A 20,754-nucleotide genomic window follows, 5' to 3' on the forward strand; every position below is an offset into this window, starting at 1 on the left:
GAACAGGACAAAAAAAGCAATAGCTCAGCATCTTTGTAGCTAGTTTGATCGGAGATAGAGCAAGGTTAATGTTTCATGCTCTTTAGCTACTCCCTTTGTTTCTTTCATTCATTCTCATACAGAGTGAAAACAGTGAAGGTGTGCGGTATCCTTTGTAAAATGAGTGTTACTGATGTCTACACTGTCTTGGATGTAAAAAAAAAACACAACACAGCAGTATTTTGAGAAATAGGCAAATAATAAAGAGATGCAGGAAAGCAGTGGGGCTGTCATAATGAAAGAATGTGTTTTGTAGTGCTTTGGGCAATGATGTGAAGTGTTAGATGAAAACCAAGAGTAAGTAACTAAGCCATACATTAATTTTGGCAAACTATATGTAGAAGATTTAACAGTTAGGTATAGAAAGAAACATGGAATCTAGACCTGCTTGTCCCCCTGCCCAGAAAAAAGGTTAAAGCAGTAGAACAGTAGTGAAATTGGAAAAAAAAATGGGGTCAATGAGGTCAAAGCTGTAGAACAGTAGTGATGTTGGAAAAAAAAAAAATTGGGGTTAATGGAGCTTTTAATAGGGTTATAAATTAAAAGGAAGATGAATGATGATTGTACTATTTTACATTTCTTATAGGTAAATAATTATAGTAATGGATAACAAGGAGGTAGTTTTTTGTTTTTTTTTTTGTTGTTGTTGTTGTTGTTGTTGTTTTTGTTTTTGGTTTTTTTTAAATGCTTTTGGCTGCATTTAGCTGCAGCCCACTCGCTCTTAAGTATAAATTAGTCTGGATTAGAGCTGCTAGTCTTGGGTGGTAGATTAAATGGTGGCCAGGCCATTCCTATGAATCACATGGATGAGCCTGGAGTTGATGGATGTTTATAGAGATTGCCCAAGGTGTAATTACTGTGGAGGATAGAAAGGTAACTAGGTGTGATTGCAGGCTGCGGTATCCTTTAACCCAGCTGGACTTCACACTATAGGGTTTTGAAATTTTGCCTGAGCTGACTTCAGATTTTGTAGAAGTTTTAAAAAAGAGAGTAAGACTAATATCCCTGAAGCACTTAACTTTTAAGGTCTTAACAGCTTCTAGAACAAAATTGATGTTTACTATCCATTAAGCAACATTTAGGTAAGAAGAAATTAAGTATTCTGTTAGGCATGAAGCGTGGTTTTTTTCCTTTGGTTGGATTCTGTTAAATTCTGTGTAATATCAATTTTGAATTATCTACCTCAAATTTGTGTTCACTCTGGAGGGTCATACTCGATTTTCTTTATTTTTAGGTAGCAGTTACGAAAAATAGAGCAGGTTTAATCTGAGACAGCTCATGCCTTCTATAAGAAGCCTGAAGAATGTGAAACAAATTCAAGATTTCTTAAATGTGGTTGAGTGGTACCACATCCAAGTATGTTTTTCTTCTGCAGTGGCTAAATCATTAAAACAACTAAAAAAAGCCTGGCGGTTGCGGTGTGTTCAGATGGCATGCTGTCACGCTTCAAAGTAGAAGATGACTTAGCTTTTACTATCATAAGCCTGCGTAAACTAATTTGGAAAGTTTAAAGGATTAGTGATATTTCTTATTGAAGCATGTTAACAGGCTTAATGAGTGCAGACTTTGGTTGAAGTACGGGTTAATGGAGCTTTGTTGCTACATTAGGTGATGTTGGGGACTTAAGTATGGAGGATTCATCTGCATATGGGATTCAGATACAAAATAAACGTCTGTAATGCACATTTGCACATTCAGTTAAAAAAAAAAAAACAAACCCTGAAGCCTTCAGTCAGACACAAGGGAAACCCCATTTTTTTAAAAGAACTGCTACAATGATCCATCCTTTTAAAATAAAATCACATTGTCGTTGAACAACAGTTATTTATGTGATGAAATATGGCCCACAGACCGTGCAGTAATCCTCTTGTGCTGGTTTGGATGTTATAGCTGTCATGCAATAGTGTGGAAGTCTGCACTGGGGAAATGCATTTCCCCAGTACATATTCACATCCAGGGATTAGAGATGCTTTTGATATGGCAGCATGCAATGATACAGAATTGGGAAGAGGAGAAAGTGTGGGAAAGCAGCACTGAATATTCTTTGTGCTAAGCCTGACACTGCTGCGAAAATGTGCATGTGTGTCCCTTTACTCCCTACCTCTACTTGCTTGTGCTTGCTGGGTTGCTGACTACAGTTGCATGGTTTCTAGATTACATTGAACTAGAGTAACTTCAACACAATCTTATCAGCACTTAGAAAATAATGCAAACTATCACTCACTGTGGGTAGGTTGCTGGGTGTCTGCTTTATTGAGGTAATTATCCATGTATATGCACTTATCTGTGAGAAATGCAAGCTGTGAATCACCGCATCTTGAAGAAAAGTTTAAGGGGCAAGGTAGTAACAAACAATTTTGCAGTAATTGCTCCAGCATTTGCTCTGTTACATGGCAGTAAGGTAATTCTGAAATACAAATACATTAAAGGTTGGGGGGAGGGGGGAAATGAGTGATTTTGCATCTCAATAAATATAGTGTATCTTATCTGAAAGAACACCCATAAGAGGCTTGGTTCAGTGGTTACAAGTGAATATTTCAGTTATTCAGCATAATTCAGTCTTAACAGGAAGCAATAATAAGCCAGAAATGAGTTCAGTGGGTTACATACTGTGCCCTTCATAGGGAAGAGAAACATTCATGTTCAGTGAGGGTCCAAAGACAACCTTTATCTTACATATGTAAAACAAAATATTACCACAATTTTTATTTTATATATAAGAAATCCTAATAAAATTATGGTTAATGTATTCAGCCAAATGTGTCCTAGTGACAGTTTTGCTGTTAAGAATCCTTGTCTTTAAAACCCTAGCTGTCCCCTTTTGGTCATGATTTCATTGCTGAGATAAATAATTTCTGTGCTTTCACCTGTATTCATGACTTTTTTTTTTTTCTTCAAATAGTTGAACTACATCCTTTTGCATAATCAGAAGGAAAAAAAATCTTGAAAACTTACCTAACTTGTAGAGGAGAATAAATCAGGTGTCATTTCTGTTAGGGAAGGAGTATATATAAACGTGCTTGTTTACATATTTCACTAAATATACTAATTTTTCATTTGACAGGATTTGTCTTTAGTGAATCTGAATCAACTGCATTAGAACAATTTGAAGGTGGCCCTTGTGCAGTGATTGCACCAGTGCAGGTAAGATGTTTTTATTGTAGAAATGGTTTAGAATTAGTAAGCCCAAAATCTATTCTTTATGTATGTGGAACTAAAATAAATATTAAAAGAATTGCAGATCAGTTGTATTTGGGTTTCATAATACAGTGTGGAGGAGACAGAAAACTTGGTAGAAAGGCAGAGATGGTCTGATTTTGAACTATAATTTTACAGAAGTGAAATTTGAGGAAGTGGTGCAGGTTGATCCAAGCAGAGGTTAACTTGGAAGTGGGTAGTGCAGGGTAGAGGAGAGAAGTAAAAGATCAGATATAAATGTAATCCTAATCCTTTCTCATCTGTCAAATTCCCTGTCCTTAAGAAGGGTAATATATGTGTCACAATGGCTGCTTTAGCAAACTCTATTAGAAGGATTTGAAGTAATGCGTTTTTGAACCTGTCAAGGTTTGCTATGTGAGAAAAGGGGAAATGTTAGCAGAATAATTGAAGTATATCAGGTGCATATATTTTTATTCTGGATACATGTTTAGGATTTCACTTGTGCGTCAGATGTGCTCAACCAACTGTGATTGTGATTATTTTTTTGTTTTTGTTTTCTTCTTCCACTTCTAAGTTTCTAGGGCACTTGTGACTCCTGTACAGGTTATATGACCTGTAGGCTGGGTCTGTTCTGCTAGAGCAGTTTGTCTAATCTGTGACTGCTCTGATTCTCTCAGGAGCACCCTGTAGAATCAGGCAGACACCGAGTCATGGGTCAGATTACTCTTTTGGTAACCTGCTCTTGACTCATTCTTAACACACAGATCAAATTCTGCAGGTGTGTCTAGGCCTGTGTTGAGGCCTTGCCCACTGATAGTGGAAATTAAAGTCATGTAGCAGAGTTAATTGGATCATGAACTGGGAGGTATCTCAGTCAGACAACTCATGTTGTGGAACGTCTCTGGATGTTATAGACACTGGTCACACCAAAAGACTTGTACCACAGGAAGAAGCACTGCTTGTGTAGTTGTAAACAGTCAATAGAAAAATGTTATATTATGAATTGCACTCTGTAACATGGCTGTGTCTAGTTCTGTGGTCTTAAAAACAGATGTGCAGTGTCTCTGATGTTAGAATTACAAATCTTTAATTTGGAGGAGTGGAGGGAGTAAAGAATAGGACCAGTTGGCTCCTTAAAGGCAGTGCCAAGTCTTTACAGTATTGAATGGTTTTATCGACAGTGGATTTGCAGTTTTATATGTAGTTAAACTTCCTTTAAATTAAGTAGTTAAAGCATGTTTAAAAGTGAGATGAATTAGATGTAGGGATGGAGGAAGTGATCAGAGAGATCTTGCAATGCCTACTGCTGCTATGGATTTCTAAAAAAGATATGTAAAAGATCTGTGATGGGAAAACAGAGTGAGTTCTGTAAGGGAAGAAGTGAAAGTTGAAGCATCTATTTTTAAGGTGCTACAAGTACCTGAAACAGCATCTTAACAGAGTAATTACAAAGACCAGGAGTCTACTTGCCAAAATTTTTTCTTTCATTGCTCCTTCTCTTTGAGTCTGTTCTTCTAATTACAGCATTAGTGTTGATGGAAAACAAAGCAGGGATATACATATGCATAGTTTTTTGTTATTCTGATATGTGAATTATGAGTTGCAGTGGTTAAAAGAGATGGGCTTTCTACTCCATTAATGCAGTCCTTTGAGTCTGGAGATGTTTATGTAGATATACCCTCTGTGTATTTGAAGCACGCTCGAGATATAAACTCGATCAAGTATGACGCTACCTTTGTAGTTCGTTTGAATGGGAAAAATCAGTAAACAGTTCAGGCTCAGGGTCTCCTACTAAATGATGAGCATCTTGAAACCCTTCTAACAATGTACAGAAATGCTCTGTGACACAATGTAAAAGTTGGTGTGTCTTGTATTTTAATATTATTTTATGCTTTGATAACAAAGGCATTCCTTTTGAAGAGGCTTTTTACCAGTGAGAAGTCTAATTGGAGAGACTGTCCAGGTACTGAGATGTCTTCTTTTTCTCCTTATTTTTTCCATTTGAATTATTTGTAAAGCATGTCCCAGTACAAAGACTTCAAAATATTGTATATTTTAAACTGTGCTTCCATGCCATTTTGAGTCATACAGTATGTATACATGTCTCTAAACTCCCATTTGTGAGGTCTGTGCCTGTCCATAGTACTTCCGTGTTTTATAAATATTTAATTGAAATCTATTATTAGCAAAGGAAATGGATTAGAAATCATATTAAACCACATTTTTCTAAAGACAGCTTTATAACTATTTGGTCCAGTATAGTCCAACAGCAATTAACATTAATAATTAATAAGATAAAAGTAATAAACTCAATTATTTAGATAACAATGTATTAAAAAAGATCCTAGTGTCTTATATAACGTACTGATTAGCAGCAACTGAACTCATGTAGGTTTCTGATCTTTCAGAAGAGGACCAGAAGAACCTTCTCTGTCATACATTATGTGACATTTTGGAAATGGCTTGCTCTGATAATTCAGAGTCGTACTCTCTGGCAACGTGGATAAGAGGAAAAACAACTGAAGAAACTGCTAGTATTTCTGAAAGTCCTGCAGAATCTAGTCGTCAAGAGGAGCAGCCTTGTAAGATGTATTTCTATACTAAGTTACCCATCTCTTACTGAAGTATTACTTTTTTTTTTTTTTGAGGGGCAGTGCTCATTGTTGTTACACAGTTGTTTTTTTTTCGCCTTTGTGATTCCATTAGCAAGAGATGGTTTTTTGTCTGTTATAATCAGAGGCATTGATCCTTCTTGTTGAAAGGAATGTGCTATCTATAACTGGAGTTCTAACGTGTTTCTTTTGAATTTGAGCAATTTCCGTAATTTTTCAATTTTATTTTGTTATTTATTGGGACCTGGTGTGACTTTAATTTGAAAAAATCTATATGCTTCCTAACACTGGAGGAATATTTTGATGTGTCACTTGTTGCTTTATTTTGGAAGAGTTTTTTTAGGAAATTCTGCAGTGCTTGATCTGCTATAAAATATTCTGGATCCCCTGTTATGTAAAAGTAGTCTTTTTTCTTTTGATTATGTGCAGTACCAAAACAGCTTAATCAAATCTAGTAGATTAAAGAGGGTTTTGTTTTAGTTTTTTTGAGTTAGAATTTTTTTGTTACCTGTTTTTTGGAAATGTCTTGATTCCTTCATATCCAGCTTGATACTTTGCACAACTGCAATAACTGTCATAACTATTGTTTCCCAAACAGTTTGAAGAAGATTCTGTACAGTTGTTCCATCCAAGGCATTAAATTGGGGGTTGGGTTGATGGCAAATTGAACATGAGTTAAGTGTGCCCTGGCAGTTAAAAGGGCCAAATGTGTCCTAGGGTGCATCAAGCACAGCACAGCTATCTGGTTGAGGAAGGTCATTATCCCACTCTACACTGCAATGGTGAGGCCCCCTGTTGAGTACTGTGTGCAGTTTTGGACATCTAAATAGGAGAAGGTCAGTAAGCTATTAGAGTGTGTCCAGAGGAGAGTGACCAAGGTGGTGAAAGGTCTTGAGGGCAGGACTTATGGGGAGCAGCTGAGGTCACTTGTTTTGTTTATAGCTTGGAGAAAAGAAGGCTGAGGGGTGACCTCATCACAGTACACAACTTCCTTAGGGGGGGCAGCAGAGGGGGAGGTCTTCCAGAGAGGATCTCCCTGGTAACCAATGATAGGACATGAGGAAATGGAATGAAGCTGTGTCAGGGGCTGTTCAGTTTGGACATTAGGAAAATGTTATTCACTGAAAGAGAGGTCAGTCAGCACCAAGACTGTCAGAAGAAGCAATTGGAGGACACTCTTAATCACGTGATTTAGTGTTAGGTAGACCTGTGAGGAGTGAGGGGTTGGACTTGATGATCCTTATGGGTCCCTTCTAATGGGAGATTCTATGATTAATCACTAACATCAGGATCTAGTATACATCATCTGTTGTGCTAAGATACAACATCTAGTCATCTAACTGCTGTTGAGCCAGTGACATGGGAAGTTTATCTATGCACACATGATCATTGAGACATGTATTTATTAATCTTTTATTAGGAGATACCTAACATCTTAAAAGATAAGCCTCTTTCAGTTTTTGTTCCAAATGTGTCCCTTCAGAAGTATGAAAAGCTTTTTGCATGAGAACATGCTTATAAAGGTGCCATCTTTTGATAGAACGAATATTTTATTCTGCAGTTTGTGGCATAACTACAAAGTCAGAATTTTGCAAGTAGATTTATATGTGCACAGCTAGCTATAGCAATTAGTAGTGCTGGAGCTCTTTGTGTTACAAGTCATCTTCATCTGCTTCTGTCAGATGCTCCATGTGCTTTAGAAGGCTCAAACAATAATTAAAATGTTACTTAATTGAAAAAAACTGGTCACCACGTAAGCAGGGGTTTTGTATTAGGAAAAAGTATAGAGAAAGTTGTAGATACAGCTTTTGGTTTTAAAAGAAAAAAGAAAATTTTCCTTTGCAAGATAAGGCAGTTATAACTGAAATTCCTAATTTCTGTGGATTTTTTTAGTTGTCTGAAACTTTTTCTCATATTATGAAGCTTCCTTTGAAGAAAAAGTGAAGTAATCCATGCACTTTTACTGTCCTGTTTATTAATATATTGCCTTATTCTAAAGAACTTTTAACTGTAGAAACTGTTTAGCAGAAGGTCTTGTTAAACACACAGTAATTGCTCTCAACACACAATTAATGAACTAATCCATTCTGTTACATATCTATATTTTTCATATTTCTGTACAAGTCTACAAGTTCTGCATGACTTGTCCTCAGTACCATGGAATGTTCTTAGGAACAGCAGGATACACAGCATGAAGTCTACTTTTGTTATGAGCAATGTTGATCTTCATTGTTCTTATCCTACATTCCTTGCTAGACACTGAATGTACCTCTTATATGTATTTTACAGTTCAAACAGTATTTTACTTTATATGTATAATGCAATACACTTCCTGATTTAATATGTATTTGTTAGGGTTTTTTGTTTTGTTTTTCTTTTCTGTCCTGCTAGACTAGCTTCTTGCCTGGTTAAGCTTGGGACAAAGATGTGGAGAAGAAGGTATTATTAATTATGTAGAGTTCTGTTACTACTAGTGCAAAGGAATAAACTTATTTCATGCTTGGTTGCTGTAATCAATAAAAATAGGAACTGGCATTGTCATAGTTGGTAGGACTTAAGAGATGCGTGGGAGGGTATTACAAATACAATTCCACGTGGCAGGCTACTGCTAATTGGGAATTGAATGTGGGAATGTGTTTATAATAAAACCATGAAATATCATTAGACACAGCATGAGTTTCTATCCAGTTGTGTCTCTCGTACAGCTCATGTTCTAATGCTATTTGTTCTCTTCCTCTCGTCTAAGCACTGTCTTTATTTAGCATTGTTTGGATTACATATAGTTACACTTTTCTTTAGGATTTCTACTTCTTTCCGTTTGTTTCAAATAGTAGTTCTCTTACCATTTCACTCTGTTCTGTAGTAACAGAATGAAACTGCCTATCATCCTGCTGTGTGAACAAAAGGTGGATTCGAGCACACTTACTGAATGCAATAGCATTTTTCATCTGCTTTTGTGGTGTATACCAATGACTTCTTGTTGGCCATGCATTGGCTGTAGTAGTGCAAGTTCCCAGGTTCAAAGACTGCTTTATATGATTTAGTCCCTCTAACTTTCTGTTTACAAAACATACATTCTTGCATCAGGGTTAGTTCCTGGAGCATTTCCTGCAGTTTAGATTCATTATTTCATATTTTAAATTAAAGTCTTAAAAATTTTCTTAAGTTTAGTTCTGCTCTTAGTAGTGTAATTTTACGGACTCTGTAGTTTTTCAAAAGTCAAAACCTAACACTCTTAGGACTACTGCTGCATTATTTCTAAAGTAGAAAATAAAAGTATTCTATTGCTGCAGTAACTGTTGTATTTGCATTTAGGAGAGTCAAGTGCATCTTTCAAAACATAATCAGAAGGGGCATAAAAAGTCTTTCCTAGAATTCTTGTGGGAAGAATTAATCAGTAGTATTGGCCTTATGACTTCAGGTCTTTAATGAGTTGAATGCAGCCAAATTCAGTAGCTATGTGGTCAGACATTTTTTAGATATTCATCATTAAGTGGCGTTTATCAGAAGGCTCATTTGTATTATTCTTCTAGTAAGAATATAAAGTCCTTGTGGACCTAAGGGGCACTAAAGACTGCTAGAGTCTTAATATTTGAAAGCCTATAGAATTTGATAATTGCACAACTGGGAAGTATGACTTCCCCTTGGTAAAAAACAAATTTGATTTTAAAAGTTTATTTCATCTCTTTGGTTTGGAAATGTTGAGGGGAACAAAGGTATAAAGCCTGTGTTGAACTTGGGAAGACACTAATGCTGTATTTTTTTTCTGTCTTAGACGCAAATCTTATTTGAAAGGCTGTTTATTCATTATTAAAAGAAACCATTGAGAATTCCTTTAAAAATAGGATGTATAACACTGTTTAGAATAATTCTATTTGTTTGTAATAACTAGACATTAAAAGGGAAAAAAACCCACAAAATTTTGGTAATAGATATGTATACATGAATTAAAAATACAGCTTACCTACATTGATAAATTAATCCAAATAATCATGCTTGCTTTTCTAGGAGATAGTACTTCTTCTTGACCTGCAAAATTATATTTACAGTGTGCATATGCTTGATGACTTTGTGACAGCCATGTTTTGTAAACAAGTGCTTAGTATTTGACAAATATTTTCAAGGCTACCCACTCCAGTAGCTTTGTGTTTTTAATAAATTGATTAGTCCAAATAGAAATGTTCTCACTAATTTGTATGGTGGAATCTTAATGGTGCAGTGAATTATTTTATACTAATCACTTTAAAAAATTCAATCTCAAGGGAGGATTAAAAATATAATTAAAGCTTGAAAGTATACTAGCTTGCTGTGTGTATCTTGTGTCATTTTTTTGCCATGTGTAGTGCTGAAAAGTGTCTCTTGTGTATAGCTGCCTTGGCTGTCGAAGAGCTTGGCTTTGAGCGATTTCATGCATTAATTCAGTAAGTAATATGTTGGAACATTTAAAATACAATATTTTGAAATAACACTAATATTCACAGCCCTGAAAGGGGTATGTTCAGAAACTTTTTGTGTTACACATCAGGTTAAGCTTATATTTCAAATTTTGGTTTGGGGGTTTTGGTGGTTTTTCTTTGCATTTTGCTGTTTAAAATGGAATATTTTGAGCATAAGCATTAGCTTTAAAATAAAACTGGAGCAATGTAATGTGGGAAATTTGCCAAATAACTTGTGCTTTTCAAGTATACGAGCACATCTCATTAAGATTCACGTTTAAGTTGAAGATGTTAATCCTCAGTATTTATACATAGTCTTCACAAGTAATTCTAGCTGAAAAACTTTATATATACTGAAAAAATGTGACGTAGTATTTCTCCTTATTTGAGACAACATAAGAAACATTTGTAAGAATATTTCATTTCTGAGACTGATTTTTGTTTCATGCTTTAAAAACTGCTGTCTTCTGGGGGTCTAAATGCAGAGCTTACAGTTCTAGTAATTGTTGTAATCATTATACAAATAAATCCCCAAAGAGGAAATAAAGAGCAACAGAACTTAAAAAAAACAGTTGAGATGGAAAATGTTGCTAATTAGAACTACAACAACTACTGGTTATCATATCAGTAGTAATTATAGTTTGTTCTTTAAACCCATCATCATATGAAGAAAGATGAAAGAGGAAGATATACAATTTCTCTTAACGTTATCTGATCAAAACACTAATTTCCTGCTCCCCCTACCCCTTCCACTCATCTCCTCCATCTTTGAACTTGTGGTACTCACTTCAGTTTTTCTCAGCCTTTCTCACTGAAAATTAGCCCTGGCATATGCCTTCAGAGCAAGACGAATGATGGATTTCAGAACTAACTTTGCCTTGCATACCTTGAGTGCCATGCATACCTATTGATAATGAAAGGTAGATTAAAAATCTCAAATGTTAGCCAGAATAAACCCTTGTATGGATATATATTTTTGTAGCTGTTTATTTTTTTTAAACAATACTTAATAAAAGTGTGAAAGAAATTAACACACAAGTTTATGCAAGATAAGCAGAGAGTGTGATCTAGTTTGAGTTACTCAGTATGACCTGATGTTTGTGTTACGAAAAGTATTTAGCTCTGTCCCAAGAAATAGCCCAAGAAATAGAAAGTGCATTGGAACCTTGATGGATCTTTTCATTTCCTCTTTTTTTTTTTTTCAAATTCCTTTTTTTTTTTTTCTTTTTAAATATATGATCACCTGGAGTTACCTTATCATCCAGACAGCAACCCTATTATAGAACTAGATAAGTTTCCCAGATGTTAACATACCACTCGTGGTTTTGAACATACTGGTTTTTACCAAAGCTAGTTTAACAAAATCAAATTTTCCTGGGAAATGAAATAATTACTTTGAAAGCCTGAAAGATGTTCTTACATGAAGATTTTTTTCGCCACTGTTTATGGACTGAAAATCTTTCAGAATGCTGTGTAATGCAAATTTATTTTGGTGATATATAGACTATTCAGTTTCAGTAACAGTGTGTTGTAGAATTACTGGTTCAGCCCTCTCTGCTATTTCACGTGTGTGTAACTTTATGGTTAGTGTTTGCATATAAAAACTGTGTTCATTTTTGCACATTGCTCCAGAATTGTTCATTTTTGCACATTGCTCCAGAATTATTCATCTTCTGATGGGTAAATACTCATGACTTTATGGCAGTTATAGTAACCCTAGAACAGCTGCTATGTCATTCTGTATATAACACCAGTTTTACTCAGCTTTTACTTGGATATTTTCATGTTGGGTATTAGTAGTTCTTATTTGTGCTTTGTGACACTAATCATGTTAGGTATTAGTAGTTCTTATTTGTGCTTTGTGACACTATGCTAATGCCTCATCTAAATACATTCTTCTTTTTTGTTGGGTTTTTCTGTCTTTAGTAAACGAGCATTCAAAAGCTTCCCTGAAATGAAGGATGCAGTTTGGGATCAGTATTCGGTGTGGACAAACAGATTTGGTGTATTGCTCTTTCTGTATTCTGTAATACTCACAAAGGTTTGTGGGCTGTTTGATGCTTTTTATGTGTGTGTGCTTTTCTTTTTTAAGAGAAAGTTTGATCATATAACCTTTTTTTTCCATAAAAGGTGAACACTAAACTGATAAACTGAATAAAATCTAGACAAATGCATGGAATGGTGTCTTCATTCCATGTTGCAGTTCATTTCCAGCATATAAACCTGAAAACCTCAGTCCTTTTTTTTTTTTCTCCTTTAATGATAGAATTACATATTTTGGAAACATATTTCCTCATAAATCCCCAACATCTCTTACTAAATGAAGTGTCTTTAGGTATCAGTTCATATAAGGGCATCAACCTCCTAATGTTTTACTGTTGCATTCTGTTGTTGTAAATGTGGCAAGTTATTCCTTAAAAGAGAAAAAAGTTTGTAATTTTTCGGCAGGGTATTGAAAATATTAAAAATGAAATTGAAGATGCAGCTGAGCCATTGATAGATCCCGTTTATGGTCATGGAAGGTAAGCTGCAAAATATGGTTGCTGCCTCTTGAAATAGATTAGTGGGCTATTTTTTTTTTTGTTTCTGTAGCTGATCATTCTTCTAGGAAATTACTGATATGACAACAAAGAGTCAACCATAACTTTAAAATAGCTAAAAGTAACACATTTCTGAGGAAATGCTTCTGTTATTGGTGAATTTTCAGAGGAATAATTCTGAAATGCGAAGCTACATTTTTATATCAAGGTGTTGGTTGAAAGAGTAGAGATAGTATTAGCATCACTGAATTAGAAATACAAGCTAATTAAAGGAATATACGTAATACTTGCTTAGCTGACCAGATAATACAATATTTTTTCATTTGTTAGAGTTAACCACTTTTTCAGAAATAAATTTTATATCCCTTTTGATAGGCTATTTCTTTCTGTTATGTAGCCAAAGTTTGATTAACCTCCTGTTGACGGGGCATGCTGTTTCTAATGTGTGGGATGGAGACAGAGAATGTTCAGGAATGAGTAAGTTGATTCTGTTTTATGCTTGTTCATATTTTTACTGTGACCTACAGATTTGGAATATGCTCTGTGCTCTATTTCTGTTTTGATAGTCTCCTTGTTTACTGTCCTTTGATTTAAGCAGACCTCCAGTGGAAATAAAACATACTTGCACTAAATCTCTGATGGTAATATTGATGAATACAGGATTGTCAGCTGCAGGTTGAAATGGTAACTGGTGGCCTGAATAATGGAAGGGAATGCAGTCTTTGGAAGTTGTGAAAGTTCGTCATTACAACGGGGATAGGGCCACTATTCAGAACAGCTGCATCAGACTAGAGAAATGGACTGACAGGAACCTCATAAAACTCAAATCCTGCATCTGGGATGGAATAAGCCTATGCGAGAGCACAAGGCAGGACTGGCTGGCTAGGATGCAGCTTTGTAGGAAAGGAGCTGAGTGAGTTGCCCTTGAGGCATCAGTGTGCCATTCTGGCAAAGAAGGCCAGCTGCACTGTGGGCTGCATTAGGAGGAGGGAAGTGATGGTTCTTTCCCTCTGTCTGGCACTTGTGGGACCACCTCTGGAGTGTTATGTCCAGTTTGGGCTCCCCAGTACAGGAGAGATACTGACGTAGTGGAGTGAGTGTGGTGGAGGGCCACAGAGATGACTGGGAAACTTTTGTGGGGTTTGTGCATTTCATCTGACAAACAGAAATTATTTGAAAGCAGGAACAGTTGGATTATGAAAGTGTTTGCAGCCTCTCTGCTACTTCTCCAAAGTTTATCTTGGGTTTATCAGCATGCTTATTACAATGATCTTTCTGTCATCCAGGTCATCACTTTTTGATTTTTAGATTGTGATTTATCAGTCTGAATTGTTAGATTATGATCAATCTTAATTGTTTTGCAACTTTCCTTTGCACTAGGATAATTTGCTGTTTTACAATTTAATATAACTTTTTTTGAAATCTTTGCAGTTCATCCCCTTGTCTTTCAGATTCTGTCTGGTAGACCTTATTTGTTAGTTACCTAAGTTAGAATTGTTTTATTTTTCTGAGAATATTGAACTGTTTGCACTCTGTAATATTTCACATTTAGGTTCTCATCAGTTCTGCCCTAAAAATACAGAACTCCCATAGAAACATCTGTCTCTCTTTGGGGTGAGAGAAGGACCAGAATATAATCTTTTGTACGTTTTAAGAATCTTGTATTACATGTCCTGTTTTTCACCAGTCGAGTAATTGAAATTAACTAATGTTGGGAGCCCTCCATTTTCTTCAGATGCTTGGGATAATTACAGTCAAACCCAGCTAATTCACTGTTCTAAGTCTATAATCGGTATATTACAAAGTGATTTGTGTAGTCTATCAACAAGAGGGATGAAGAGCAACCAGTACTGTTCACAGCTGTGTAGCCAAGACTGAATTTTAGATACATTGTCACATTTCCTTTATCAGTCGTGTTTGTCATCTTCTTCAGTCATTTCTCTAGCATTTTGACTTTCTTTGGCATCTTTTCTACCAGTGCTATGAGTTTCTCTTGCAGAAAGGTTGCAGGTTTAAAAATAACAAGTACTAAATATATTTGCTGACTGTTTTTTGAAGTTAGCTTTTTGTGCGTTTTTCTGGTTTGGTTACTGGTCACTTGCCTAAAATTCATCTGGTCAAGGAAATACAAGTTGGATGGTTTGACATTAGTATTGTACAGAGTTGATTGCCAGTGCTGCTTTATCTTTCCATGTATAAACATAATGGAAAGATTTCAGGTACTTCTGCAATTAGGAACTTCTGAAACTGAGGGACAGGAGAGGCATCCCTCTCATTGGGGGAACAGTGGTGCCAAGGAGCTGCAGAAAGCAATGGATGTGATGTGGTTCATGGCATATTTGCAGGGGCAGCAGTGAAGCATGGAGCAGCAGTATGAAGATGCAGCCACAACGCAGGAACAGAAAAGATGCTAGTTAAGTGATGCTGTTATCATAAGTAAACACGTTTACTAAATTGGATTTCTGAAATGGCATTTGCCTTACAATTTTTATTCAGAAGTTACGTGAAGCCGCTTTACCTCATGTTCAGCTGTTTAGGTAATAAATTTTTAATTAAGAAGTAAGTCTTTAAAATTATTTTAAAGCCATTTTAAAGGTCCTGCCAGTAATTTTATCAGTGACAAAAAAACATGCTAAATTAGGAACTTCAGGGATTACCAGGTAGTTTGCAGATTATACTCAGAGTTCTGACTCTTGCAGTACTGCATATTTTCCAAATATGCTAGGAGTTATTAACTGGAATTATTCGTGGTTACCACTGATAAGAATACCAGTGGAATGATGCGTCTTCTTTAACTTTCTGTGTCTTCCCCTTTAAATCTTTCTTCTTACTATATTCTCTTCTCTTGCCACAATTACAGAATCATAGAATCGTTAGGGTTGGAAAGGACCTTAAGATCATCTAGTTCCAACCCCCCTGCCGTGGGCAGGGACACCTTACGCTAAATCCTATCACCCAAGATAGGAAGAATATAGGGAGGTAGATGTATTTTTTCTTTTTTATTAAAGAGTTTAATTCTTATGTGACGTGTAGCAATTGAATATAAATACAGAAAATGCTGTAATAGTTTTTTTCTAAGTAGTGTCCAAGAATTCCTCATGTGTTCATGTTGTCACTAGGTGGCGGTATCCGATACAGTTGGAAGCTATCGTTAGATTTTTTAGAACCGTCGTTTGTTTGGACCCGATTTTTTTTTTTTTGTAAAGGCTTGAGGTTTCTCCCTTTTTAGAAATTGGATTACGTTGCAAAAGTACTTTTTGAAAAAGGAGAAACTAACTTTCTGACAAGAGGTGTACATATTCATTTTCTTAGGTGATCTTTGGTATTACCATATCTCCTGCAGGGGTGTGTTGTTTTTTTTTCTGGCAGGTGATGGTATAAACAGGGATGAACCTTGATTTAGAGCAGCTTGATTTCCTTTGTTTCCTTGTAACTCGTAGAAGAGTGATTTTTGCTTTTGTTCCTGTCTTCTCAGTTGACTAATTCTGAAGGAGGCATGGGTAGACCAGTGACTGGGCTGAAGGTTACCTAACAGCTTTCAGATACACGATGAATGTAGCTTGACTATGAGATACTCAGTTATCTGTCAAGGGAAGAAAATACTTAGATCATAGAATCATTCCAAATCATTTTCTGAGTACTAAGTATTATTTATATGTGACTTTGCTGTACTGATCTGAGCATTAGCTCCCAAATCTGAAGCCTTAGTTTAGCAGACTGAACTTTAGATTGATATCTGTGAATGATTTTTAAGAAATACATGTGATGTGTTAAAATTTTTTAACTTTCTGTTGCTTACTTCTGCCATTTGTTTCCCTTCATTGCACATATGAATGTGCTATTTCTGAAAAATAGCTCTTCCCTAGTTTGAAGGATCCTTCATTAGTGGGTTTTTCGTGTTTTAATTAAGCTAATTCTCTTGCTCTCAGCTCAAAGAAAGGATGAATTGTTTCAGTGTATGGTAGTTTATAGCAACACAGCTGTAAGTCAGTGAGATAATGGGCTGTTGCAAAGTATTATCTGTCCCCCCCTCAATGTTTTAATTCCAGTCAATTTTGAAGATAATCCTTAAAAACAGAGTTTCAAATCAAAGAATTCTGCACTGTAAAAAAGAACCTTTTAATATGTATAGCTGACAACTCCAAGGAAGCAGTTGTATTGCCAGGCCACAAAGGTAGGGAATAAGTTAGTATTTGTAAGGTTTTGGCAATTGTTTTGTTGAAGTTGGGGTTTGGTTTGGTTTCGGTTGGGTGGGGTTTGTTTTTTTTTTGTGTTCTTTTTTTTGTTTGTTTGGTTTGTTTATTTGGGTTGTGTTTTTTTTTGGGGGGTGGTTATTTTTTTGCTAAACAGTAGAGGAAAAAGCTAAGCCATCACTATAATAACTTGTGCACTGTTGCAAAAATCGGTGAGGTAAGCTTGAAGTTGGTGAAGGGAGCATGGCATACCATGCCTAGCGCTATGAGTTATGGTGAAATGCAGAGTTGGTTTTTGGAAGTCCAGAAAATTTAGAAGAGCTTATTTTACTAGCTCTGGTCCTGAGGCTTTAGCCCATCGGTAAGGGTTGTCATAGTTTTATGCTGTTGTACATGAATGATCAGTGTTAAAAAACATAGTTGGAACTTAGTGCTTTAGAGGGAACTTTCAAATAGAAAGTCAGTGTGCTCTGAAAAAAGGCAATATAGATATTTTTAAATTGGTCATGGTGTATGTTCCCATGTTTATTTGCAGGATCAGGCGTGTGCTGCTCTTTATTTAGGCAGTCTGGGGACCTAGCAGAGCTGTTCCAAGTAGACAATACTTGCACTGCTGAGATGATGTGTATGTAAGCCCAGAGCTGCTTCAAATCTTATAGCTAGTTTCTAAGCATGAATTTTGAAGAACTTTTATTCTTCAATAAGGGTCTGTAAGTGCTCTTCCAATCAGTTGTACATAAATATTTCAGCTATTCCTGACAGCTGTGTGTATGTTTGAGAGCTGTAGGATGCATTAAGTGGAAGTTGGAACAGAATGCCAAATAGAGTAAATGCTTTCTTTCCTACAAACAAAACTATTATTTGCAAAGTTGTTTTATTATTCAGAGTGTGAAATTATAAAGGATAAAAATTACCAGGGAACTATCTCCCTTTAAAAAAAAAAAAGGGGGGGGGGGAATGTGGGGTAACACATATATGCATATATATGGGATTCTTTCCTCTTCAAGATAGCTGCTTTTCTTAAATTTTTCTGAGAATAATTCTGGTGCAAGTTACAAGTACTTGGTATTCTACCAAATCCATCAACTTTTGAAAAAAGGCCATCAACAGTAGACTTGTAAAACTATTCATTTGGCTCTTAGAGAGGGAACTTATTAAACTGTTACTAGCTTTTGACTATATCGTGATGATTTGCTATTGTTGCTAAAACTGCATGATTCTTAGAATTGTTGTTACTTGATCAATTTTTAAAGTTAAAAAAAAACAACAAACCTGCTTAGAAGAGTCTTTTCAGATTTTTCTTGTAAGTTTTTTGCTTTATTTTGAACAGAACTTCTTGGTATACATAAACAGGCAACAGTAGGCTTTTTGACATTGATGGAATCTCTGAGATATTGTAAGGTAAGCAGTTTTATGCATCATTTAAGAATTCTATTAAGGTGTTGTTGACCTCTTAGACAGTATTACTAACAGCTTCACTGTGAATTTGCGATTAAAGAATTTTCAGAGTATGTTGACATTAAACCTGAGAATAATCATAGAATAGTTAGGGTTGGAAAGGACCTTATAATGCCACATGAAAAACAGATACATGATAAAGTAGTTAAATGCATCTTACTGACTAAATATTGTTGCTATTGAAATTAGAACTTTATTATACCAATGTAATATAGCCAGGTATAAGCTTAAGTTTTTACTAAAGTAAGGCTTAATGCAAGTCACGCAGATGGTTATAAAACTCTAAAGTCTCACAGTGGCTTGCTGTTATGAATGTTGCAGTTTTATTGTTTTTTTTATGCTATCACTGTCTTTAATTTAAGAGCCATAAGTAAATATGGTAAAACGACTATAAAGTAAATGTATTCTGAATAGAATATGTTCAAGACCTGAAAGTTACTTATGTATTTATCTGTGAACATTCAAAAGTAACTGAAGTGCAGCTTAGTCCATATTGTTTCTTCCTGTTGTGCGTTTCTTGATTTAAGGTTTTTATTTGAGAAATTTTTTGCTTTACAAATACTACTTCAAAACAATGTTACTACTCAATTTCAAAAGGCTTTTTGATTATTCTTGTCAATCTCTATTGAATACCTGCAGCTTATCTCAGGGTTAAAGAGGATTAAGTAGTTGGTGTATTGACTGTAACTAACTGTCCATTACATAAATGGACATTACATAAATGTCCATTACATAAATGTCAGTTCTGAGTTGGTTCATCCAAAACCAGCTAATAAGTTGTATGGACTTCTACCTCATTTAGCATCCAGTTGTAGTATTGTTAAGCATAAGAGTATTTATGTACAGTTTGAAACATGGCTCCAATGGTGAAATAAGGGATATTGTTGATACTACAATCTCACTGCTGTTTTATTTCAGTTAATTATCATATCAGCTATCTTGTTTTCCAAGTCAAAAAAGAATCAGTGGTTGAAATTAAAATCTAAGTAGTTTAGATGGTTTTGTCATCTCATTGATGTTGCATTCAGAGCAGTTGGAACTCCACTAACTGAATTCTCATTAACTTGATCGCTAACTAGGTGAATTTTCTGGGTTTGATTTGTGTTTCTGATTTTGTTGTACCTGTTTAGGTTGGCTCCTATTTGAAATCTCCAAAATTTCCCATTTGGATACTTGGCAGTGAAACGCACCTCACAGTCTTTTTTGCCAAGGTATGTTAGATGTGATTTTTTGGTAACCTCGGGCAGATAAACACTGCATAAATTCAAAGTTCAGGTCTTGCTGCAGTGTGAGTTTCATGTGGCTTTAATGTAAAAATGTAGTCACCAAACGTTTTAATTAAGCCTTCCATTGAAGGCCGAGTTGTTCATATGGTTTAAGGATATCTCATAAATTTTAGTAAAGTCTTTCAGTTCTAGCTTAATTTATTAGGTTGGGGGAAGGTTATGCTTTAGAATACCATAACTGGGATAAGCACTGTCTTAAATTTCTGTAGTGTGAGAGAGATAAAAAGGAAATAGTTATCGGTAGGTGCCTGTTAGTAGTTTAATCTCCCTGACAGTACTTTCACAATTTTTAATCTATAACCATAGTTTGTTGTTCTGGATTTAAAATCAGTATCAAGACTGTAATGATAATTCCTTGTATTTATTCTAGATTTAAAATACATATCAGGACTGTAATAATAATTCCTTTATTTTATCAAATATGTACTGTAATCTGTAGAACATAAAAAAAGCTTTTGAGATGAGTTCTCAAAGTATGAGACCAAATTTTCTGAGAAGACAGTATGTATTTCTTTAGTTGAAGATTTAAATTGCTTTCCTTACATTTTTCTGTTTCTATGCAACACTTGTTTCTGCTTAAAAATAGTTGTTGAAACTTTAAATGCTACTTACTAGTACATTTATTAGTACTTACTAGAAATGAGCTTTCCTGTCCTTAGTATCTTACAAATGAATGACTATTGTAGGTTTAAATCTTGAAAGTAAGTACTAGAACATAAGACAAAGTTGAGCTGTTTAGGCCAAAGTTTTCTTTAAGGAAATTAATCTTTAAAAAGGGCACACAAAACCTAAAATTTTTCTTAGAAAAATGAACAAACCTCCCAATACACTGGGAATTTACACGTGGCAATGGTTCTTTACCTTTAAATTTAAAAATCCTTTAAATTAATTAGTCTGTATTGCACACTGAATATTTTTTTGCAAATTCTGTTGCAAATGCTATGCTAGAGCTTCCCGGAATCCCTTGTGTCTGATAAATGCTTTTTCTTCCTTACTCAATGGTAAGGAATCCTCCTTTGAACGTTTGTTTT

General features: G+C 35.3%; 1 protein-coding gene across 7 annotated transcripts in view; it reads left to right on the forward strand.

The window, feature by feature from the left end:
* Positions 1–20,754, forward strand: part of MINDY3 (MINDY lysine 48 deubiquitinase 3) — a 52,193-nt gene that overhangs the window by 5,507 nt on the left and 25,932 nt on the right. Inside the window, exons 2-10 of one of the 7 annotated variants that reach the window (XM_061468348.1) lie at positions 3,104–3,183; positions 5,104–5,161; positions 5,607–5,780; positions 10,180–10,231; positions 12,173–12,287; positions 12,695–12,768; positions 13,184–13,263; positions 18,310–18,380; positions 19,568–19,648. In XM_061468348.1, coding sequence (XP_061324332.1) covers positions 3,104–3,183; positions 5,104–5,161; positions 5,607–5,780; positions 10,180–10,231; positions 12,173–12,287; positions 12,695–12,768; positions 13,184–13,263; positions 18,310–18,380; positions 19,568–19,648 — 785 coding nt within the window. Of the gene's footprint in view, positions 1–3,103; positions 3,184–5,103; positions 5,162–5,590; positions 5,781–8,208; positions 8,250–10,153; positions 10,232–12,172; positions 12,288–12,694; positions 12,769–13,183; positions 13,264–18,309; positions 18,381–19,567; positions 19,649–20,754 lie in introns of those variants that run through there. The other 6 variants (XM_061468350.1, XM_061468349.1, XM_061468352.1 and 3 more) reach the window with 6 other exon arrangements.

This window comes from Pezoporus flaviventris, unplaced genomic scaffold, assembly GCF_033815535.1.
Source record: "Pezoporus flaviventris isolate CSIRO_AGI_PZ_B2104156 unplaced genomic scaffold, CSIRO_AGI_Pfla_v1 ptg000047l, whole genome shotgun sequence".
Lineage (NCBI taxonomy): Eukaryota > Metazoa > Chordata > Aves > Psittaciformes > Psittacidae > Pezoporus > Pezoporus flaviventris.